The following is a 25449-nucleotide window of genomic DNA, read 5'->3' as shown; positions in this document are numbered from 1 at the left end:
GTTGCCGCCACACACGCTTGACACCATCTGAACTAAATAAGTTTATCTTGGTCTCATCAGATCACAGGACATGGTTCCAGTAATCCATGTCCTTAGTCTGCTTGTCTTCAGCAAACTGAAAGCTTTCTTGTGCACCATCTTTAGAAGAGGCTTCCTTCTGGGATAACAGCCATGCAGACCAATTTGATGCAGTGTGCGGCGTATGGTCCGAGCACTGACAGGCTGACCCCCCACCCCTTCAACCTCTGAAGCAATGCTGGCAGCAATCATACGTCTATTTCCCAAAGACAACCTCTGGATATGATGCTGAGCACGTGCACTCAACTTCTTTGGTCGACCATGACAAGGCCTGTTCTGAGTGGAACTTGTCCTGTTAGAGCGCTGTATAGTCTTGGCCACCATGCTGCAGCTCAGGGTCTTGGCAGTCTTTTTATAGCCTAGGTCATCTTTATATAGAGCAACAATTCTTTTTTTCTTCAGAGTTCTTTACCATGAGGTGCCATGTTGAACTTCCAGTGACCAGTATGAGAGAGTGAGAGGGATAACACCAAATTTCACACACCTGCTCCCCATTCACACCTGATACCTTGTAACACTGAGTCACATGAGACCGGGGAGGAAAAATGGCTAATTGGGCACAATTTGGACATTTTCACTTAGGGGTGTACTCACTTTTGTTGCCAGCGGTTTAGACATTAATGGCTGTGTGCTGAGTTATTTTGAAGGGACAGCAAATTTACACTGCAAGCTGTATACTCACTACTTTACATTGCAGCAAAGTGTAATTTCTACAGTGTTGTCACATGAAAATATATTTACAAAAATGTGAGGGGTGTACTCACTTTTGTGAGATACTGTATATATAGTCACCATTGACTAGCACAAGGCTGTCTCCCAGGGGCCATACATCATTGTTTAAATATTCAAATTTTGCTGCACATTGTGGACAATTTCTCAGTCTCATATTTGGACTATTTTTCCTGGTGGGTGTCCTTATTGCTTGGTGGGCTTTGAAGCCCATAGTTGGCTCCCCTCCCTCTTTGGTACAGAGTCCACTCTTTGTGCATTATTTTGCTCCTGCCCCTGGAACAGTCTGGCTTTTTCTGCTCCTCTCTTACTAGCAGACTGGGCTGGCCTGACCTATCTGTGCATAGATCCTGACGGTGGTGTAATAGAACCTGTTTCTAGTGGTATGGTACCCTCTGAACCAGTTTCTGGATACTTATGATTGAGACTTATCTCTCTGCAAGACAGTGAGGTCCGTTCTCTTTATCTGTAGAACCTTGACTGTATCCCGAAGAAGCCTAAAGGTGAAACACGTAGATACACAAGGGCTCACTGCACATCATGTATCAGTATACATGATTTTTAATTTTTCTGTATTGTTCTATTCATGTTGTGTATTTTCCAATAAATAGTGTTTATTCTCATACTTCTTCATTGTTTCCTATGCCGCTAAAGTCCGACCTAGGTTTACTGCTATAGTACACCTTTTTTCCTTTTTTTTTTTTTTTTTTAATTTTTATTTATTAACATTTTCAATGATAATACAACAGTACAACGTGTACCAACATCCCCTCCCCCCCCACCTCCCTCTCCTTCCCCATCCTTGTGCAGCTTCCACTAGTTACAAAATCATATTCTATGCTCATACTTCCAAAAACAACATTTGGTTCTCAAGGAGTCAGTGGTGTACATAACCATCACACAGTCAGCTATTCAACCAGTAATGCCCCGTACACACGGTCGGATTTTCCGACGGAAAATGTATGACAGGACCTTGTTGTCGGAAATTCTGACCCTGTGCAGGCTCCATCACACATTTTCCATCGGATTTTCCGACACACAAAGTTTGAGAGCAGGATATAAAATTTTCCGACAACAAAATCCGTTGTCAGAAATTCCGATCGTGTGTACACAAATCCGACGGACAAAGTTCCACGCATGCTCAGAATAAATAAAGAGATGAAAGCTATTGGCCACTGCCCCGTTTATAGTCCCAACGTACGTGTTTTACGTCACAGCATTCAGAACGATCGGATTTTCCGACAACTTTGTGTGACCGTGTGTATGCAAGACAAGTTTGAGCCAACATCCCTCTGAAAAAATCCTAGGATTTTGACAAAGTCCGACCGTGTGTACGGGGCATTAGAAGTACAAAAACCTTCTACATATGTGCAAAACATACTCTTGTAATACGTCTCCCCTCCTTAACAGGTCAAATCACAGTGTTCTTGGCATCAAGTCAGCATTGCCACACTTTCTCAAATTTTTTGGGACATGCCCTCAGGTATGTTGCTTTATAGAAAGGAAGGGCTTTATTGATTAAATCTTTCCAGAAAGACACTGTGGGTGGCCTAGGTTCTTTCCAACACAATAAGATAGCTTTGGGTGCATAAGAAAGGGAGAGTGAAATCATGGTTCTTTGCGCCCTACGTGGCTTCAACTCCTCCACCAGGCCCAGCAAACAAACTGCAACTGTTACAGGGACCGGCACCGAAAGCACTTTCTGTATAGTGTGCGTCACCCCCTTCCAGAATTCCTGTATCGGCTGGCACTGCCAGAATATATGATCAAAATCAGCATTATTAGTTGTGCAGCGCCAGCACTCAGCTGCACCTATACCATATATACCAGCTATCCTTGCAGGGGTATAATAGACCCGGTGTAGTAATTTAAATTGAATGAGCCTATCTTTGGCCACAGTAAAGTCTGGAACAGGTGATCCCACATATCATCCCAATCTTCCCCGCCCCAAAGTCTGTTACCAGTGCACTCCAGGTATCCTTACATTTGGCGAGCATTTTTGGCCTTACTACAAATAATTCTTTGTACACTGCTGATAACGTTTTTGGTAAGTCTGCTGCACCCAGAATATTCTCTAGTGGTGATGCACCCAGTTCCAGCTTATCTGAGCAGAACTGGGTTAGAAAAGTGTGCCTTAATTGGATGTATCGGAACAAATACCAGTTGGGTAGATTACATTTATCCTTAAGTTGGTCAAAGGTGAGTAATTTTTGTCCTCCCACTATGTGTTTAAGTTGTTTAATACCAACCCTGGCCCATATTATTGGGTCAGGGATTGCACTAAAGTGGGGTAACCTGGGGTTGAACCACAGAGGAGTGTCCTGTGACCAACTCCCTTCTGGAGATTTCATCAACTTCTGTGCCCTGTCCCATGCGCGAATAGTGACACGCATTGAGGCAGTCAAAGATGGAGAGGCCTGAGGTCCTCTGTGTACTAAGTAAAACAGACTCTCATACAATTCCATGAGGGCTGCCTCTAGTACTGTCGCTGAATCCCCATCATCCCTTGTCAGCCAGCGTCTAGCAAACACGATTTGTCCAGCTATGAAGTATTTGAATAAATCAGGTAGCGCCAGTCCACCCTGACCCAAGGGCTTCTGCAAGGTACGGAGGCTAATTCTAGAATGTGCAGCGGACCAAAGAAAGGTACTAAATAAGCTATTCACCCTCCTAAAAAAAGAACAGGGGATCCAAATTGGAGAGTTCCTTAGGAAGTACAAAAAAACTGGGAGAATCTTCATTTTCAATAAACTGACCCTGCCAATCAAGGACAATGGCAGGTGTCTCTATGCCTCCAGCTGCAGCTTAACCTTATTCAATAGGGGAAGCAAGTTCAGGGACATGAAATCCCCCACCCTGGGTGATATACATATGCCCAGATATTTGATTTCAGACACCCAGGGAATGGGAACCCTTTTGGTTGCCAAAGTCTGGGCATCACTGTCAATAGCCATCACATTGGACTTCTCCCAGTTCACTCGCAGTCCCGAGAACGTGGCAAATGTATCTAATATTTGAAACACTGCTTCTAGTGATGACCCAGCATCTTGCAGAAAGAGGAGCATGTCATCAGCATAAAGAGCAGTGCATTCCCGTATACCTCCCACCTCTAGTGCTCTCACCTCAGATGACTTCCTTAAAGCTATAGCCAGGGGTTCTATTACTAGTGCAAATAAGGATGGTGTCAGCGAGCATCCCTGACGCGTACCTCTACCCACTGAAAACTGAGGGGAAACTGAGGTACCCAATTTAATGGCAGCTTGAGGGGTACTATATAGAAGTGAGATCCAGGTCATAAATACTTCCCCAAACCCCATATGACGCAGTACTGTTAACATATAATTTCAATCGACTGAGTCAAAGGCTTTGGCCATGTCGAGAGACACTACCACCCTAGTCCCTGAGTTTTTATGATCGATCTGCAAGTGAGTGAACAGTCTACGTAGGTTAGTGTCTGATTTTTGAGGTATGAAACCTGTCTGATCTATGTCCACTAAAGTAGTGATAACCTGTGACAGTCTTGTGGCTAATATTTTCGTTAGAATTTTAAGATCCTCATTTAAAAGTGCTATAGGTCTGTACGAAGAGCAAGACAATGGGTCCTTGCCTGGTTTCGGTAAGAGAACTACTTGTGCCTCTAATATGGAATTCGGTAAGCATTTGTATTCAAAACAATATTGCAATAAGGCTTTCAGTCTGGGAACCAAGTCCTCAATATATAACCTATACCACTCTATACAGAAACCGTCTGGTCCAGTTGATTTGTGCGGAGGGAAAGCCCTGATAGCTGTTTCAATTCCTTTTTCCGTTATGTCCGCTTCCAGAAAATCCCTATCCGAATTAGACAGGACCGAGATTTTCAAGGATGACAACAATGCGTTTAAATTTTGCTTGTCATATACTGGGATAGGAGTATACAAGACCTTGTAATGCTCCACAAATGTGTCCATAATATCTTTTGAGTTTGTGAGAATGTCTCCCTTGCAGTTTTTGATACATGGTATATTAGTCTGTATTCTTTGATCTGCTACTAGCATAGCCAGTAACTTGCCATTCTTATCACCCTGCTCAAAAATGGATTCAGCGCTCTTTGCCCTAGACGTGTGCATTAGGTCAGTGAAGTGCATAGCCAGTATGCATCGTGCCTCTAACAAGACTTTGTAGGTTGTATCAGACTTATCATTTGCATATGCAAGTTCACAAGTCCTTTCCTGTTCTTGTAATTCTTGTTCCTTTTTATTATGAGTCCTACGCACCTGTTTAATGGCTGAGATATAATGTCCCTGCATACAAACCTTGAACGCGTCCCATACTGTGACGGGGTTAGCCGACCCTATGTTATCCTTCCAGTAACCCGTGAAATGCGGTGCCACCTGGGAGGACACCCCCTCTACCTCCAACCAGCCCGGGTTCAACCTCCAAGCCCCCCTCCTGCAAGCCGAGGGGATACCAATACGTACCGATAGTGGTGTATGATCTGAAAGGCCACCAGCCAAATAATTGGCTCCTCCCACTAATTGTAACATAGGTGTGTTGGCAAACGCAAAATCTATCCTTGAGGATGACCTATGTGTTTTAAAAAAATGCGCGTAGCTTACTGTGGTGGGGTTTTTCCATCGCCACAGTTCTGTCAAGGAGACCAAAGCCGCCCAGGCAGAAAGGTCGGCAGATGCCACCCTGTGTACATTTGACGAGTCTAGATTAGCAGAGAGAATGGCATTAAAATCCCCCGCTATAATAAAAGGAAGATGCATATAAGGGGCTAATTTGCCGAGATCATATAGGATCTGAACCTATAAAGGTGAAGGTATATAAACATTAACTAAAACCATTTTACATGTACCAATATCAGCTATGATGATTAGGAAACGGCCACCCGGATCTGAGATAACATGATGTATGGTACAGGGTACTGCCTTACTGATCAAGATTGACACTCCCCTAGCATAGGTGGAGTACGTTGCAAGTAGTGCCTGTTGTATCCAGGCTCTACGTAAGGTCAGCACCCTGCTCCCATCCAGATGAGTCTCTTGTAGAAACACCACGTGCGGTGTGACTGTCTTTAGGTATTGGAACATCAAGGCGCGACGGAATTGTACCATCATGTTACTAAGAAGAGAAACAGGTGAACTACATGACCCATGTATACACCTGAGCATTTGTACGTCTGAGGGTCTAGAGTGGAAAGCTGCACCGACCAAAAAGAAAAATCCCAAAACCCCTGTAACTCCCTGCTGCTGTGTAACAAACCAACACAAACAGTACACGCAGCTTTTTCCCAAAACTTGTCCAAAAAAAGTCCTGGAAAACGTGGCCACAGAAAAATTTAAAATCAAACATAAAAAATGCAAAAATAGTGACCATGCCTTTCATGCTCCATGACTCTGCTACGGATACTTGTCCATTCCTCTACAATTGTACATGTACCCCCCCTCCTTCCTCCAATATTTGCGTTGTTCCTGCATGAGGAAAATATTAGGGGCCAACTGACACAGATTACCCCATGTGGTGGAGACTGCAGGTATACAATCGTGTGTGCGGAACAGAGCACATAGAGTCCCACAAATCCCCCCCCCCAACTTGGGCAGGAAAACTCATTACCATGTTAACAGGTACAGGGAAACCAAAACATCTTCAGCCAGCGGCTTGCGGCTCTTTTACTCATAAACTGTCGATCCAGTCACTGGCCTCCAGAGGAGTAGCAAAGAATCGCACGGTGCCCTTGTATGGTATCCTCAATCTGCTGGGGTATAAAATTCTATATTTGATTTCCTTCTCCCGCAACCGGCATCTCACCTCATTAAACGATCTGCGCCTTTTCTGCACCTCAGCCGAGAAATCCGGAAAAAACATTAATTTCGTATTTTCATAAGTCAATTTCGGATGCTTCCGTGCTTCGGCCAAAATCATATCCCTGTCACGATAATTTGGGACCTGACTAGGAACGGTCATGGTGGAGCCCCTTCAGGACGGCGGCCCGCTGGGACCCTGTGGGCTCTTTCTACCACATATGTGGGTGGCATGTCAGGCAGGTTCAATACATTTTTAAACAGCGATTCCGCAAATATTGCGGGAGCCCTCCTCACCTTCCGGTAGTCCCACCATGCGGATAATATTTCGTCTTTGTCTGTTCTTAGCGTCGTCCACTTTATGGACTAGCGTGTTTACCAGTGATCTGTGAGGAGTGAGAACTCTGCTGGTCTTCCACGGTGCTTATGCAACCCTGAGCTTCAGAAAGTCTTCCCCTGATTTTGTCTAAATCATGGCGTATGAGGGTGCATTCAGATGCCAGGTATTCCACCTTTACCATTAGCATGGATTTAAACCCCTCTATTGCTGCAAAGATGGGCTTTGTAATTGCCTCTGGTGTTGCTTCTAGCAATGCAGGCGACAGGGGGGCTTCTATCTTCTCCGCAGGGATGCCATCGCCACAGGAGACTGCACTGGGCTCTGCTCCTTCCTCCCCCCACACTGTTCTCCGGAGTCAGAGCCTAAGATGGCGCCCGGAGAGCCGGCGACCCGGCCCTTACCCAGCCTCTGTGTCTTTGTGGCGGCTTGTGCTGTTCCCCAGCCCTTCGTGGACATTATTTCGGCCGCCGAGGAGTTCAGGGTGTGCGGGGAAGTCGGTGAGTGTCCTTGTAACGAGGAACAAAGATTTAAAACGGGCGTATATGCAGGATTAGCACGGAGCTCTTCAGGCATACGTCCTCTCTGGCTCACATCCCGGCCACGCCCCCCCATTTTTCCTTGTTTGAGCCCAGCAAGAATAAAAACAAAAGGATACCAGGGCAATAAATAACAACGTGCAGAACCAAAACTAGGATCTGCAGAAACAGATACACTGACCTTGTACAAGTTTAAAAAACATATGAGCACAAGACTGGTTAGAGCCTTTCGGATCTGAGATACAGGGGCCTGATGACGCAGAGCACTCACTCTCCTAGTGGAGTGAACTTTACAGGAAAAAGGAGGTGCTGTGTCTTGCAAATCATAGGCCTGTAAACAACCCAATTCATTTAACAATTGTGAATCAGGAAGCTAAAGAACCTTTTAGGATCTTCTAGAATAAAAAACATAATTTACCTCTCAACCACTGCTTCTTTTAGGCATACAGATTCCCTGACAGCCTTCACCACATGCAGACAGTGAAGAGAGATTTCCTTTGGGTGAGCTGGAGTCGGACACTAATGTAACAACAATATCCTCATTGTGGTGAAAAGCAGACATCACTATAGGCAAAAAAATAAGTAATTGGGTCCAAAACAACCTTGTTTATATGTAAAAGTAAACAGAGCTATTTCCAGGTCTCTCAAAGTCCCTTCTAATTAAGGAAATGGCCACAAGAAAGGCTACCTTACGAGATAGCAAAGTCACAGAAAGGTCCCCTATACCTTCAAAGGTGGGTCTTTGTAACTATGACTTAGTATTTGTAAATCAGAACATTATTTACTTCGGCCCTTTCCTATCTAACCTAAAAGTGTTAAACTAAGCTGCTGTGTTTATTTGCAGTGATGATAATGAATGAATGAATGCTGTAAGTGTATAAACTGTGTTCTCAAACTTTATATAACTAAATATACAGTATCCCACAAAAGTGAGTACACGCCTCACATTTTTGTAAATAATTTTATTATATCTTTTCATGTTACAGCACTGAAGAAATTACACGTTGCTACAATGTAAAGTAGTGAGTGTACAGCTTGTAAAACAGTGTAAATTTGCTGTCCCCTCAAAGTTATCAACAAACAGCCATTAACCTCTAAACCGCTGGCAACAAAAGCAAAAAGGTGTGTATGGGGAGTACGTGTGTTAAATTTGGTGTTATCGCTCTCACTCTCTTATACTGATCACTGGAAGTTCAATATGGCACTTCAAAAAACTCTCTGAGGATCTGAAAAAAACAATTGTTGCTCTACATAAAGATGGCCTAGGCTAAAAGAAAATTGCCAAGAACCTGAAACTGTGCTGCAACACAGAAGCTAAGACCATACAGCGGTTTAACAGGACAGGTTCCACTCAGAACAGGCCTCGCCATGGTCGGCCAAAGATGTTGAGTGCATGTGCTCAGCGTCATATCCAGAGGTTGTCTTTGGGAATAGACATATGAGTGCTGCCAGTATTGCTGCAGAGGTTGAAGGGGTGGGGGGTGTCAGCCTGTTAGTGCTCAGACCATACGCCGCACACTGGATCAAAACTGCCCCAAAGATGCTGCTTGCAGGACTTTTCCTAGAGTCCCGCAAGCGCACCGCCCCAGTGTGAAAAGTTACACTAAAATGATGGAAAGCAGTTTTTAGGCATTATTTATAGGCTATTTCTAGCACTAAAACGGCTGAAACCTCAGTGTGAAAGTGGCCTAAAAGCTCTTCCAGCACAACTTGCTGTCAATCACCAACGATGTTCCTTTAAAAAAAACAGTGCCCAGCTCTTCTCTAAGCTGCTGAAAACACCTGGCTTCCACCAGTCGGCCCAGCTCTACCCTAACAACAGTGTTAATTTCGTTGACTAAAACATTTTAGTCAGCGGCCTTTTTACAGTAACACAAAACGAAAAGTACACATTTTCATCCACTGATGAAAACTATGACAGAAATCAATTCAGTTTTCGTCAAAGAACAAAAATGTAAGGGAGGGTTGTTTACCCTCGTGAGCGTTCGGTTTCCTTGGAGCTCCGCCTGTGTAGAGCCCATGAGTGCTTCCGCTCCCAGCAAGCAAGCGAGTCCATAGCGTGCTTAAACGTTAGCATTGTGCAGCATTACAGGCCTTCTCAGACGACCGTCCAGAGCAGCACTGTGCATTACAGGCCTCGCCTCAGACCACCGTCTAGAGCACTGTGTGCAATGCATTTCAGTCCTCCTCCTCAGACTGTCCATGTCCAGAGAACTGTGTGCATTACAAACCTCACCAGAGCACTGTGAATTGCAGGCCCCCACAGACCACCGTCCAGAGCACTATGAATTTCAGGCCCCCTTCAGACCACCATCCAGAGCACTGTGCAGTATTACAGGCCTCCAGAGACCACCATCCAGAGCACTGTGCAATATTACAGACCCCCTCAGAACGTTCAGAGCACTGTGCATTACAGGCCTCCTCAGACCATCTACAGCAGCTAAATCTGTATCTGTGAGTTTGTTCAAACCTTAATACCATAAATAATAACATGATATTACATTTTCTTACTCCAGGATTATATAAGAAGTTTGGAAATTCTAGAGAAATGGTTAAATAATGCATTACTAAACCCATTAGATTTTAGTCAACTAAATTTATTTTAGTCGACTAAAATGTCCTACAAAGTACTGCAAATTTTAGTCGACTAAATATGACAAACAATTGCAGATGGCTAAAATGGGACTAAAACTAAATTGAAATTTTATGCGAAAATTAACACTGCCTAGTGACTTTTTCCGACTCAATGTTCTCACCACCCTTGTGCCCTTATCGGATGCACGTCAGGCTGGTCCTTGTGTTACCTAGAATGTGTACATTTATAGTGTGTGTATATGTGTATAATATATATATACACACACACACACACACACACACACACATTATATATATATATATATATATATATATATATATATATATATATATATATATATATATATACACACACACACACACACACATACACATACACACATACATACACACACACACATATATGTATTTATACATTAATATGCACACATGTCAAACATTATTGAAATAAAGTTTTTTACTCGTATAGTTACCTTCTTGTTTGATCCCCTCTGTGCCACAGTGATATCAATGGCCTCAATATTTCCCTTACGAACAACAGGAGAGCTTCCAGGAAAGGCAACTCTATGCGAAGGTTGCATTCTTTCCAAGCACCTAAGACAGAAACCAGAAAGAGGAAAGTCAGAAAACAAAACCAATTTTCATTTTCTCCAATACAAAACACACAAAAAACTAGAAAGTACACTGATCAACAATTAATTGGATCCTCCAGCTGGCTGTATATCACAAGATTTTAGAAAGGATAAGCCAAAGGGGTGCTGCTGCTCTGTATTTATCCTCTGGGTGGCAGGAACATATCTAAACAAAAACACAAGAAGATGGAGCGTAAAGCTGCCCTAGTGTAACTAGGCTTTATTAAAATATCAATAAAAGACACTTCAATGGTCAGACTCACATGTTGTTGTAATAACAATTCAGCACATGGATGTTCATCTGTAATATCTCTCCTGAACCATCACCGCAAGATCAAGGGAGGGAGGCCGTGGACACTCAGACTGGCAGCCCGAAGGATGCTGCTGACACCACACACGGCGTGCAGGTCCTAGTGTGCATGTGCTCGGTCCAGCCGACGCTGCACTCAGTGGATAGACTGGCTCACAGGAACGAGAGACAGGGGAAGAAGTGGATGGAACTAGGTTGCCATGATGACATGTTTCTGAGGCGTGGCCTACTTTTTTAAGTCACGCTCACACGTCGGTAACATGTCATTATATAGGAAAAAGGTGTACTGATAGCAGCGCTATCGAAGAATAACATCTGGTCCCGGAACCCATATGCCAGGCACCTAGTGTATTATGGTTGTTACATTGATGTGCTCATCATCTGGGATGGGCCACTTGAGACTTCTTCTAACTTTGTCTCATAAAAAAACTTTTACCCTCTGGAATGGTCATAGGTACGGCTTCTATACCAAAAAGCTCAAGCCCCTGGGTGCTGCCTCCATGTGCCTGTGAAAAATGTCGGGGGACACTCTGTTTATTGCATTCTTGCCTCGATAAACCGCAGGTGTTCTCTGAATCTCTCTAGCATGTCTTTATGTTTTTGTGATTGCGGAGAATTGCATGCAGGCAGTCTATATTCATGAATGGAAGTGCATCCACTGTACAGACTAACTCGTAACTCGTAATGCTGAGTTTGACAGGTACCCAGGGCTTATAGACTGGCTTATAGAGCCCTATCTTTTGTCATTGAAGTGGTGTTCCACCCAATGTGCCTGAAAAAAATTAAAAAAAAAAATTTAGACATTTTTTTTTTTTTTTTTACTCACCTCTAAATGGCTGTTGCTAGGGGGTCCCTCGTAGTCTGCCTCCTTCAGTGCCTGGGCTCTTGACATCACGAGTTAGTCTGTACAGTGGATGCACTTCCATTCATGAATATAGACTGCCTGCATGCAATTCTCCGCAAGCACAAAAACATAAAGATAAGGCTCTTCACACTACATGGGGCTGAGCGCTCAAGTGAATAAGCCCATATTAAGTAAGTGCAGATTGCTTTTTCTGAATAAATAAAACATCACCAAAAAAATAAATAAATAAAAAGAAAAAAGGAGAGGAATTAAGAGGGTGTACATTAGTTCAGAAAATTCAAGATAGTGATTTTATTTCATGAATACTACCTCATATCCTCATAGGTAAAGTTGATTTAGGGAACATCCGATTGTCTCTTGGGGGATGAAGCAAATTAGATCATGTTTTTTTGGGGTTTTTTGCCTACCTCTGGATCAACTGTGGGTATAGGACTGTATATTTGTTTTCCTTCTGTTGGTTGAACTAGATGGATTGGATTGTGTCTCTTTTCAACCAGACTAAGCATATGCTGAACTTCATAAGACCAAAGAGACTCTTTTAGCTGAGTGAATTAAAAAGTAAGCACTTTTTGCCACTTTGTAATTGTGTTATTTTCTGCAATTTTAATTTATATTGAAGACATCAACATCTTCAGGAATGTTCTCAAACCAGGGGCTCAATTCTCTAAATATAAAATACCACATGAACATTAGTGGTAAAATAACGCATGCGATATTTTTCAATAAAGTTACTCATTCATAAAAAAACGCTACTAAATAACGCATGTGCTATATCTTTAAATGGTGTGGTATTTTATTTAGGAAAGTAGTTGATATTCTTTAAGGGCGGGGGCCTAGAGATGTGGAAGAGAAGGGATTGGAGATGCATCTCGGAGTTGCCACTGCTTAAGTAAACAAAGGAGCAATTCCACCCAGGTGACATCAATTATGCCACCTAGGTGACCTCGCTCCTTTGTTTACTTTAGTGTTGTAGACCCTGAGATGACATCCTGTTTCTCTCCTCGCACCAAAATGACATCTCCGGGTCTGCGCCGCTGAAGTAAACAAAGCGGAGGGGTCACCCTGGTGACATGATTGACCGGTCTGGGACATTTCCATATTTGGTCAATGAAGTAATTGCTATACCATGTTGAGATAGCCTGGTATGGCTCATTTCCCCCCCCTTTCCTGGCCAGGCTGCACACTGTGTGAAGAGTCTGATCCGGAACTTGAGAGGACCTCACTCCATTTTTTTGGGGCTTTAGGCCACTCTTAAAATTTATAGCAGACCCTAATAGCAAGTAGAGAATCTGTAATTTAAGTGGACAGGGCATAGGCTGATATAACAGTAGACTTAACTCATCTTGCTATCAAAATTTCGAAGGCAGGCTTCCCTTTGTTGGAGCCACTAAATAGTATTAAAAGTGTACTGTAGACTACTACACTCTCTAGTTCATGCCATGTACTTCTAGATACAATTCCTTATGTCTGTTGAAGTAAACTCTTCCTCCTTTTTTGATAGGATTGTTCAAAAACAGTATAATCACCTCCTGTGAATGGTAGGAGATCCATCAAAAACCAGGGGAAAAGCCAAAACACTCCCATGGCCCATGATGTATGGGGCCAAGCTCCCAGAAGGATTAGGTCCTAAAAGCGGCGAGAAAGTCCAGTAGGTCCAAGAGGGAAGGCCCCAAGTCTTTGCACCCCTGACCTCTTTTGGATCATGGGACAGAAGCTCTATGTCTTGCCACTGTGCAGCCGCTGTGCCCATCAATTGTCGCCACTGTGCCAGCAAACGCCACCACTGTGCTATCAAATGCAGCCACCGTGCTCAATTGTCACCACTGTGCCAGCAAACGTTGCCACTGTGCCATGAAACGCAGCCACTGTGCCATCAAACGCAGCCACTGTGCCTTTTAATTGTTGCCACTGTGCCAAACGCAGCCACTGTGCCCATCAATTTGTCGCCACTGTGCCAGCAAATGTCGCCACCTGTGCCATCAAATGCAGCCACTGTGCCCTTTAATTGTTGCCACTGTGCCAAACGCAGCCACTGTGCCCATCAATTGTCGCTACTGTGCCAAACGTCGCCACTGTGCAGCCACTGTGCTCATGAATTGTCACCACTGTGCCAGCAAATGCAGCCACTGTGCCCATCAATTGTTGCCACTGTGCCAGCAAACGCAGGAACTGTGCCCTTTAATTGTTGCCACTGTGCCAAACGCAGCCACTGTGGCCATCAATTGTCGCCACTGTGCCAGCAAACGTCGCCACTGTGCCCATCAATTGTCGCCACTGTGCCCATTAAACACAGACACTGTGCCTATCAATTGTCGCCACTGCCAGCAACGCCGCCACTGTGCCATCAAATGCAGCCACTGTGCCCATCAATGCAGCCACTGTGCCCATCAATTGTCGCCACTGTGCCAGCAAACGCTGCCACTGTGCCAGCAAACGCAGGAACTGTACCCTTTAATTGTTGCCACTGTGCCAAATGCAGAAACTGTGCCCATCAATTGTCGCCACTGTGCCAGCAAACGTCGCCACTATGGAGCCACTGTGGCCAACAATTGTCACCAGCAAACGCCGCCACTGTGCCATCAAATGCAGCCACTGTGTCCTTTAATTGTTGCCACTGTGCCAAACACAGCCACTGTGCCCATCAATTGTCGCCACTGTGCCAGCAAAAGTCGCCACTGTGCCAAATGCAGCCACTGTGCCATCAAACGCAGCCACTGTGCCATCAAATGCAGCCACTGTGCCATCAAACGCAGCCACTGTGCCATCAAACGCAGCCACTGTGCCATCAAACGCAGCCACTGTGCCATCAAATGCAGCCACTGTGCCATCAAACGCAGCCACTGTGCCATCAAACGCAGCCACTGTGCCCTTTAATTGTTGCCACTGTGCCAAACGCAGCCACTGTGCCCATCAATTGTCGCCACTGTGCCAGCAAACGTCGCCACCTGTGCCATCAAACGCAGCCACTGTACCCTTTATTTGTTGCCACTGTGCCAAACGCAGCCACTGTGCCCATTAATTGTCGCCACTGTGCCAAACGTCGCCACTGTGCCCATCAATTGTCACCACTGTGCCCATCAATTGTCGCCACTGTGCCAGCAAACGCGACCAACAAAAATATTTTACTGTTAGGGGTCCCCACAACTTGGGAAATTTTATCAAGGGGTCACGGCACTAGATAGGTTGAGAACCACTGTCCTACCGGGTTATCTGATGTGGGGAGGAGCCGCGAGAGCCGTCTAGGGACCCCAAAAGACGGTGTTTGGGGCCACTCTGTGCAAAACGTGCTGCACAGTGGAGGTCTGCATAGTGTTTATTTATTTTTTTTTAATAATCAAAGCTTTACAATCACTTTAACAGAGAGTGCCTGAACTTGATCCCATATACTGTAGTAATTTCAAAGGGAGAGGGGAAAGAAAACACTCTCCAGAAAAGGGAACAGTATATGTAGACTCTCTCGAAACTGGTAAGATAGAACACTGAGGGCTGAGGACGACGGTAAAGAATACGGTCACTGGTATATGAGAGGTTTCCTAGGATCCTAGTTAAGAACCATTCTTCCTATGACCTGCTTTTAATCCTAATGCCGCGTACACACGGTCGGACTTTTCGTCTACAAAAGTCCGACAGCCTGTCCGACAGACTTCCTGCGGACTTTCGGCGGACTTGCAGCAGACTTTCTAACGAACGGACTTGCCTACACACGACCACACAAAAGTCCGACGGATTCGTACGTGATGACGTACACCGGACTAAAATAAGGAAGTTCATAGCCAGTAGCCAATAGCTGCCCTAGCATGGGTTTTTGTCCGTCGGACTAGCACACAGACGAGCGGATTTCGGGGTCCGTCGTAGTTACGACGTAAAGATTTGAAGCATGTTTCAAATCTAAAGTCCGTCGGATTTGAGGCTGAAAAAGTCTGCTGAAAGTCCGGAGAAGCCCACACACGATCGGATTACCAGCCAGCTTTAGTCCGTCGGCGTCCGTTGGACTTTTGTAGACGAAAAGTCCGACCGTGTGTACGCGGCATAAGTCTAGACATGCTCCTGAACTTCAATGATCCAGAGAAGTGTTAGCCTTCGTGAGCCTGGTATATTGGACCCTTAATTAGAACAAAGAACTATCGCTTGATAGAAGGCCAATACCAAAGGAAGTGTTTGCTCTGCAGAGTGTCTCTGCCAAGGGAAGGGGACCTGACCTCAGTTGGATAGGTCCCCCAAAGCCATTAAATTCTTCTCTATTTCAGCCAGGTAAATCCTGTTGAAGGAGATTTGACAACCCCAAGAGCACTGGCTCCTTCCTCTGACAACATGCTTGACCTGTCAGACAGTCTACAGCACACTTATACACAGTACACAAGCCATTTATGTCCAGAGGCTATCAATTGAGAGGAAGTGGTTTTCATGAAGAAAACCTTACAGGGAACCTTGTATGTAAGAATGAGACTTGTGGTACTGTCTAGCACAGGAATCAGACTCTCGCGACACTAAGGCCTCAGTTCCCACCGGGGCTTACATGCCTCAAGGGAAGAGAAATTTAAGGAGATACAGAGGGAACAGCCAAGGACAGTACCAGCAGCATCAAATTAGCCTAAAAGGCTAAGGGGGAATCTTTGTATCTAAATAACTGAAAAGCTAGCTACTGTTAGACCTAGAAGGGTTCCAATTAAAAAAGACTCCAAATATAAAAGTGGGGTCACACCTTCATGCGGGTTTGCCTGTGGGCTTAGCTGGTTTAAATCTCTAAGTATTGGTTCAACTTTAGATTCCACAGGTACACTTTTAGGTGCTGACAGGCATAAAATAGTCATCATTTGACAGCCCAATTACAGTCAAGTCAGAGGTGCAATCTTTGCAGAGACCAACTGGTTAACTAATCAGAGGGGGAGAATTGATCACCTAGGCTGATTTTGCAAGCTGATTGCTACCTAGGAGTTGGGCAAACAGTTTGAGCCAAGCAAAAGTTCGAATTTGTGGGGTGCTTAGTGGGATGTTCGCCTGTCAAGCACCCCACAATGCACTACGCACTGCACAGTGCATTCTTGGGCCCTATTTGGAGGAAGCAATGCACCTGACCGCTGGTCAGATGCAAGGCTTTGCCCAATTAGGGCACAGAGTACAGTCAGAGTCATGATCGGACAGTTATGATGCCTTTGCCCAATCATGACTCAGTGCTCATATAGTCCCCACCCCACACTATAAAAGGTTCCTTCCCACAGGAAACTTTTGCAGTGTGTTGTTGGAGAGATAATAGAGCAGGGCTCTGTTTGCTACTAGCGAGTTAGTGTGTTGTGACTCTGAGTGTAGAGTGTCAGTGCAGTCTGACTATAGTGTAGTGTGTCAGTACAGTGTTAATATACTGTGAGTATAGTGTAGTGTGTCAGTGCAGTGTTAGTATAGTGTAGTGTGTCAGTATAGTGCAGTGTTTAACACAGCGTTACATGACATTTAGTGTTGTATACAGTGCTGTATACCCCCCCTTTTTTTTAGTTGCTGTATTTTTTTTTTTAAATGGTCAGCCGCAGTCTGACTGTGACACGGTTGCTCAAAAAAGTGAAAAAAGTGCACCAAACACCACTTTTCACTAAATAAAGTGCATCCAATTACACATTTCCCAGTGTCAATTCAATTAGGGTAATAAGGCCCCCATGTCTGGGATGCCAACAAGGAGAGGCAGATATTCCCATGCCACTATGAGGGGGCCAGAAGCGTTTGTGTCCACAGCCAAAGGTGGACGTTGCCCTCGCAGGGCATGTTTTTCTATGTTTAGTGATGTTGCCAGTGCTATCCAGCCACAGCATGCAGAGGAGGTGGTGGACTGGCTTACTAAACCATCCTCCTCCATGCCCCAACATCATGCATGGAGAAGTCAGCTGAATTATTTAAACACAGCATCAGCCACTTGCATCTTGATGATGCACAGGCATTACTTGATTCTGATGCTGGTTCTGAGGTTGAGGAAGGGAGTAACAGCATCAGCATGCCCTCTGAAGACGGAATCCCGAAACGCGTCAGGGTGACCACGCGACCTACCAGCTAGAGACAAACAGCGTCATCCCGGGACTCATCGAGGTGGGCGGGCGGGCGTTCTCAGTACCGACCAGCTGTGACCTGATGCTGTACAAGTCAAAGCTGTTTTTTTACTTCTATTATGTAAGCACAATTGCTTAAGGGGGAATCTCTGTGGGTTTGTTATAAATAAACTGTTTTACACTATGGAGAGCCTCCCCTTCTATTTTTTCTACATGTTAATACATGATCTTGACTGAGGAGGACTGAGGGAATCTGGAGGTGGAGGAGCCGATCCTTGAGAGAAAAGGAGCTGACAGGCTTGTCTTTGTCTTACCTCTGGTAAGCTCACATCCATAAGGGTTTTTCACGCGGTGATGTGGTGATGGTCTAGTTGCTGCACTCCAGAAGAAATATATTCTCTAATTATGATCAATGAACTATTCATGTTACCTTTGAGTCTATGCAGCTGACATAATCAGTGTGTTTTACACTGCTCTGTGTTTTTTAATGATCTATTTGGGACTGTGGGTTCTCATACATAGCATTGGACATATATATATATATATATATATATATATATATATATATATATATATATATATATATCTATATCTATATATCTATCTATAGATATATTTTTCATATGTTTTATGAACATCTACCTCATGTCTACTCTCACCTTTTTGCGAGTTTATATATTACACTGTTAAAGCTCAGTATTAGCACTGTTAATACTTCCTTCTTATGAGAGAGTATATTGTGCTGTATAGGGCCAAAACAACTAATCGATTAATCGACAACTAATCGATTATGAAATTAATTGATTATGAAAATAGTAATCGATTAATTGGCCAGTAACATAATGATGTTAAAAAAGCTAAAATTAGCCCTATATAGTACAAAAAGAGCAAATAATCTCTACTGTAAATATTACTTTTTATGAACATCTACCTCATGTCTACTCTCACCTTCTTGCGAGTTTATATATTACACTGTTAAAGCTCAGTATTAGCACTGTTAATACTTCCTTCTTATGAGAGAGTATATTGTGCTGTATAGGGCCAAAACAACTAATCGATTAATCGACAACTAATCGATTATGAAATTAATTGATTATGAAAATAGTAATCGATTAATTGGCCAGTAACATAATGATGTTAAAAAAGCTAAAATTAGCCCTATATAGTACAAAAAGAGCAAATAATCTCTACTGTAAATATTACTTTTTATGAACATCTACCTCATGTCTACTCTCACCTTCTTGCGAGTTTATATATTACACTGTTAAAGCTCAGTATTAGCACTGTTAATACTTCCTTCTTATGAGAGAGTATATTGTGCTGTATAGGGCCAAAACAACTAATCGATTAATCGACAACTAATCGATTATGAAATTAATTGATTATGAAAATAGTAATCGATTAATTGGCCAGTAACATAATGATGTTAAAAAAGCTAAAATTAGCCCTATATAGTACAAAAAGAGCAAATAATCTCTACTGTAAATATTACTTTCACTGTTGCAAAGTAAAAAAAACTAAGGGCTAATTTTTTTATTTTTTTTTTTAACTCCATTATATTACTAAATGTCTTAGGCCTGGTTCCCACCTATGTGTTTTTTGGTGCTTTTTGCAGAAATGCACTACAGTTCATTTAACATTCACATCTATGCTTTTTCAGCTGCTGTGTATTTGGAAAGGGTCAAGGACCTTTTCAATGCAAAACGGTGCTTTTTTGGTTCAATATACTTCAATGGAGAAACTGCAGAAAAGCATATAATATTACAGTTCTGTTTGAAAATCTGCAAAACAGTCTAGATTTTTTTTTCTTTAAATAAAAAAATTTGATCTGAGTCTGATGATATTTACCAGATTCAACCTCTAATAGTATATAGAGTATATCTCTTCTGTCTGTTATTCTCAGAGAGGATTAAAGATTTTACTCCCTAACCATATAGTTGGTTATTTATATTTACCCCTGCGTATAAAGATATTTAGGAATAAATTGCCTTTTTTTAAACTTTACATATTAACTAAATTATACACCACACTTTTTTTTAAGGTTATTAACTGATTAATCGAAACAATAATCGGCTAACTAATCGATTATGAAAATAATCGTTAGTTGCAGCCCTAGTGCTGTATCATTGTTTTCTTGTTTTTATAACAGCAGCTTTTAATTAGCTTAATTGGACTTTTTCCATCTTGGTTTACTCCATGAGCGCTTGGACCCGAGTTGCTTGACAACTCTGGTATTGTGTTGGTGATCAAATACCACCAAAGAAAACTATTTGTGGGGGAAAAAATGATAATTTCATTTGGGTACAGTGTTGCATGGCTGCAGGATTGTCATTCAAAATGTTACAGTGCTGAAAGCTGAAAATTGACCTGGGCAGGAAGGGGGTAAAAATTATGGTTAACCACCTAAGGACCAGGCCTATTTTTCAAACTTGTTTACAAATTGAAATATTTTTTTTTTTTTGCTAGAAAATTACTTAGAACCCCTAAACATTATATTTTTTTTCAGACATCCTAGAGAATAAAATGGCGGTCGCTGCAATACATTATGTCACATCATATTTGCGTAGCGTTCTTCCAAACACAATTTTTTTGGATAAATTTAATTTAATAAAATAATAAGAAAAAACAGTAAAGTTAGCCACATTTGTTTTTATAATTGTGAAAGATACGCCTAGTAAATTGATACCCAACATGTCATGCTTCAAAATTGCGCCCACTAGTGGAATGGCGACAAACTTTGACCCTTGAAAATCTCCATAGACGACGTTTAAAAATTTCTACAGGTTACCAGTTTTGAGTTACTGTGACAGACCTAGCCGGGAAAGAGACTTTTGGAGGGGACTGTATGCTAGCCTCTTGCCGATCGATCGGGGGCCCTTGCATTTGGGGGAACGGTGCTCTTTGTGAGCTGTATGCCTGAGGACCCTTGAGGTGGTATTACTGTGGATTCGGGTCCTGGTCCCCCAGGACACACAGACTCTGGGGACCCTGGATTTGCCATATTGGAATAGCGACTGATTCATAATGCTGGGACAGATACTGTTAGGAGATGCTGATGTAAATTCCAACACCTGTCTGTCTATTGTCTGCTAAAATGTGTATTGTAAATAAGTCTACTATGGGATCTAAGAGTCATTAGATACCCATTGTTATTTGTGTTAATTAACTCTGCTATTGTGTGAAGAAGAGTCTATGTTGATTGTGATAATGTTGATTGGATTTTCTGAACTACAAGATGGCCAGTCTGGCCTAACGGTCATGTCTGAGTCATCTAGGCTGTCTAAAGGGATTAGTTAATTAGCTCATGTTAATTAGGTTAATTAAGTTACAGCTGTATTGTTAGAGTAATATGAGCAGGAGGTCTGCACCTCCACTGTTAGTGTATAAAAGCCTGTATTTTGCAATAAAAGAGAATTCCTGTTTGAACTTACATACAGCCTGCCTGGTGTTTGTTCTGAGCTATCATAACTGGACTAGAACGGCACAGAGCTGTAGTTCTAGTCCCGGAGCATCGGATGCCCGAACCATCAGACGTTGCAATCTGATTCAATAGCTGCAGAGGAGTGTCGGGAGAGTGGAACTGAGCGAGCAAAGGGGCTCGTTACATTGGTTGGCAGCCGTGGGATTTGCTCTCCAGTTACTGGGACACTCCAAACCAGCCTGCAGGAGAGCCACGCTGAAAGACTTACTTGAGAGCCGTGGAGGGAATGGTGGGATCGTGCTTCCTTGCCGTGAACACATCCAAACCATCACCCGGATCCAAGGTAGCAGGATAGCAGGAGAGGAGAGATACCAGCCACCATGGATGAGGAATTCAGAAGGAGGTTGCGAGAGAAGGAGATACAGCACAGAGGACCAGTATCAGAGCAGGTCCTGCTAGGATGGTTTGATTCTATCCGCTGTGAACTCTGGAAGGAAGCGCTAGCCCGTGAGCAGCGACACCAGGGAAAAGTTCTCCCCTCCATCCATGTAAGGTACTGGTCGCAGTATGAAGTGCGAATGCTGTTTTTGGGGGAACAGCCAAACCAGGAGTGGACAGCCGAGTTAAGCAGGCTGATCTGGGCAGAAATGCGGTTGTACGAGAGCTACAGAACCCTCCAGTGGTATGTAGCCCAAGTGTGTCCATGGACAGCGGATGACAGCCCCACGGAAGGCTTTGACTACGATGGCCTGGAATTGTTATACTGGAGGCTGTCCAGGGACCCTGACTTTGGAAGTGATCGGGAGTGGCGTTTGGAGGAAATAATGGAGCACAGAGAGCGGAGACTGAATGTCTCAGAAGTGCACTGGGCACTGGAAAATTTGGAGTTTCTGGCCGTTCAGGAATGGGAGTTGGAGATCGCCTACAAACAGCTGTTAGACTCTGCTCAGCAGCAGGGTGGTGCTCCCTTTGCCTGGGACTATCATGAAATACCAGTTGACAACTCTGAAATCCTGGCTGAAGAGTTGACAATGTGGCAGAGTAACGGTGTGCTTTGCCAACCTGCACCCGCAGCTATGGAGGCGGAGGTCTTATGGCGGATGCAAGTGCTGACTGACCTTGATGAACCTGTTTCTGCAGTGGATGATCTTGGATGGAAGAATGTGCCTGTCCAGCAGAATGCCAGAGAATCGGCAGTGGAAAATCTGAAGATTGCCGTCCCCAAACCTGAAGTGCTGACAACAGGGCAGAGCTCTGCTAACCTCTGCCCAGCACTGATAGCATCTTCTGGGTTCCACGGAGAGGAGATGGTGAACCTTTATCCCCAGACACCAGTTGCAGAGACAGGGGATTTGATAGACTTTTCTGCTGAGGAAGAACAACCTGGTGAGCCTCCAGCAGAAGAGGAGCTGTTATTAGGGCCAAACTTCACTATGCTCTGCCCAGCACCAACAGAAGTATCTGTAAAGTCACAAGGAACTTCCCCAGCTGAAGCGCTGGCAACCGGACAGAGGGTCCAAGATCTCTGCCCTACACCTGCGGCGGTTCCGGAGGCTCAGGGTGAGAAGCAGGTGGTCACTTCCCAGCAGCAGATCAGGATACAGGGGGAGAAGGGAGAGGAGGTGTTCGTCGTCCCTCCCCAACAGTTAGCCGGAGCAGATGGTGTGGGGTTTCCAGCAAAAGGGCTGGCAACAGGGCCGAGTACTGCTGGACTCTGCCCTCAACTAACAGAGGATGGATGTCCTGTTAAGGTGGATGGGACTTCAGTCTCCACCTGTATACCCCAGGGATGCTGGGCAGTCGGCCCAGATCCCCAACAGCATGATGGAGTGAGCCCAGACACCCTGTCTTCTCTCCATCGGCAGAAAGGACTCCAGGGAGAAGGGCCAGTCCAGGCCTCTCCCCAGCGGCAGATATGTTCTCTGAGAGAGGCAGAGGTTGGCTGGGTGAGTAATGCTTTGTTTGGAACAATTTGTTTGGGGTACTGTGTGGGTACAGGCATTAGAGGACTGGAACTACTGACTAACTTCGGAGTCAACCCGTCTGGGGTCTCCTCCTGTGTCAGTCTCCTGCCGAAAGGGAAGAAATGTGACAGACCTAGCCAAGAAAGAGACTTTTGGAGGGGACTGTATGCTAGCCTCTTGCCGATCGATCGGGGGCCCTTGCATTTGGGGGAACGGTGCTCTTTGTGAGCTGTATGCCTGGGGACCCTTGAGGTGGTATTACTGTGGATTCGGGTCCTGGTCCCCCAGCACACACAGACTCTGGGGACCCTGGATTTGCCATATTGGAATAGTGACTGATTCATAATGCTGGGACAGATACTGTTAGGAGATGCTGATGTAAATTCCAACACCTGTCTGTCTATTGTCTGCTAAAATGTGTATTGTAAATAAGTCTACTATGGGATCTAAGAGTCATTAGATCCCCATTGTTATTTGTGTTAATTAACTCTGCTATTGTGTGAAGAAGAGTCTATGTTGATTGTGATAATGTTGATTGGATTTTCTGAACTACAAGACGGCCAGTCTGGCCTAACGGTCATGTCTGAGTCATCTAGGCTGTCTAAAGGGATTAGTTAATTAGCTCATGTTAATTAGGTTACAGCTGTATTGTTAGAGTAATATGAGCAGGAGGTCTGCACCTCCACTTTTAGTGTATAAAAGCCTGTATTTTGCAATAAAAGAGAATTCCTGTTTGAACTTACATACAGCCTGCCTGGTGTTTGTTCTGAGCTATCACAACTGGACTAGAACGGCACAGAGCTGTAGTTCTACTCCCGGAGCATCGGATGACCGAACCATCAGACGTTGCAATCTGATTCAATAGCTGCAGAGGAGTGTCGGGAGAGTGGAACTGAGCGAGCAAAGGGGCTCGTTACAGTTACAGAGGAAGTCTTTTTGCTAGAATTTTTTTTCTCACTCTATCTATGCGGTGATACCTCACATGCGTGGTTTGAACACCGTTTACATATGCGGGCGCGACTTACATATGCGTTCGCTTCTGCGTGCGAGAACGGCAGGACGGGGCGCTTTAAAAAAACATTTTCTTTTTAATTATTTTACTTTCTATTTTTACATTGTCCCTTAAAATTAATTTGGATTACTTTTATTCCTATTACAAGGAATGTAAACATGACAAAAAAGCATGACAGGACCTCTGTAATGTGAGATCTGGGGTTTACAAAGACCTCAGATCTCACATTTACACTTAACCCTTTCACTGCCTAAACTCTAAACAGACCCCCATATCTCTTTATTAGAGACAGAGAAAGGGACTGAAGATAGTTCCTTTCTCTGTATCACTTTACTTGAATGAATGAGAATCTGTATAGAGATTCCATTCATTCAGAAAATGAGTCTGATACATTGTAACACTCGCAGTTACAATATATCAGCTGTCAGTGGGCACTCAGCAGTGATCAGTAGTGATCGCTGCATGTGCCCTCTCTTCTACAGGGGGGGAGTTTAGTAAACACACCCGCACCGCTCACCCCCCCCCCCCCCCCCCCGCCGCGATCCCCAGCCTGACAGATCATGGAGATCTGTGCAGGGAGAAGATGCAGGTGAAGGGAAGGGAAGGAGAGATGTTGCTCGGAGCAGCCATGGATCGGGGGGGCAGTTGGGGGGCAATCTAACTGGTGGGGGGGACACATCTGGACCCCCCCAAGCCCCATGCAGCACCTGAAGCCGGCGGGAGTGGAAGAGGAGGGATGCCGGCTAATGATGGTGGCTGCGGGGAGCCGGTTTGCAGGGGGGGATCGGATCGGGTGGAGGGGGGTAATTAGTGATGGGGGGAGAGAAGGGGATAGGAGAAGAGACTAGGGGGCAGTTTTAGATGAAAGGGTGCTGCGGGGGTGGAGAGGCAGGGGACAGGGAGGCGGCGGCGTGGGTGGGGGCGGTCACATTAGGGGTTAATAACTCTGATCAGCGGGTTGTAATCCGCTCATCAGAGTTATAGAATTGTTCAGCAGAGTCTGCTGAACAATTGTGATATAAGCTTATGGTCATTGAAGTGACCATATGCTTATAGGAGAGGGAGAAATGAGGTCCGTATGCCGTACTGACCTGGCCACCTGCGGGCACTTCTGTACGTTCGTACGGCGTACGGACCTTGCAGTGA

General features: G+C 44.3%; 1 protein-coding gene across 3 annotated transcripts in view; it reads right to left on the bottom strand.

The window, feature by feature from the left end:
• EIF2D (eukaryotic translation initiation factor 2D) overlaps window positions 1-25449 on the bottom strand; it is a 114052-nt gene that overhangs the window by 4706 nt on the left and 83897 nt on the right. For all 3 annotated transcript variants that reach the window (XM_073615774.1, XM_073615773.1, XM_073615775.1), the window contains exon 13: window positions 10541-10661. In XM_073615774.1, coding sequence (XP_073471875.1) covers window positions 10541-10661 — 121 coding nt within the window. The remainder of the gene's footprint in view (window positions 1-10540; window positions 10662-25449) is intronic.

The sequence above is a fragment of the Aquarana catesbeiana genome, linkage group LG02, assembly GCF_042186555.1.
Source record: "Aquarana catesbeiana isolate 2022-GZ linkage group LG02, ASM4218655v1, whole genome shotgun sequence".
Taxonomy (NCBI): Eukaryota; Metazoa; Chordata; class Amphibia; order Anura; family Ranidae; genus Aquarana; species Aquarana catesbeiana.
The sequence above is the reverse complement of the archived record's forward strand: the minus strand, read 5'-3'. Positions and strand labels throughout refer to the sequence as shown.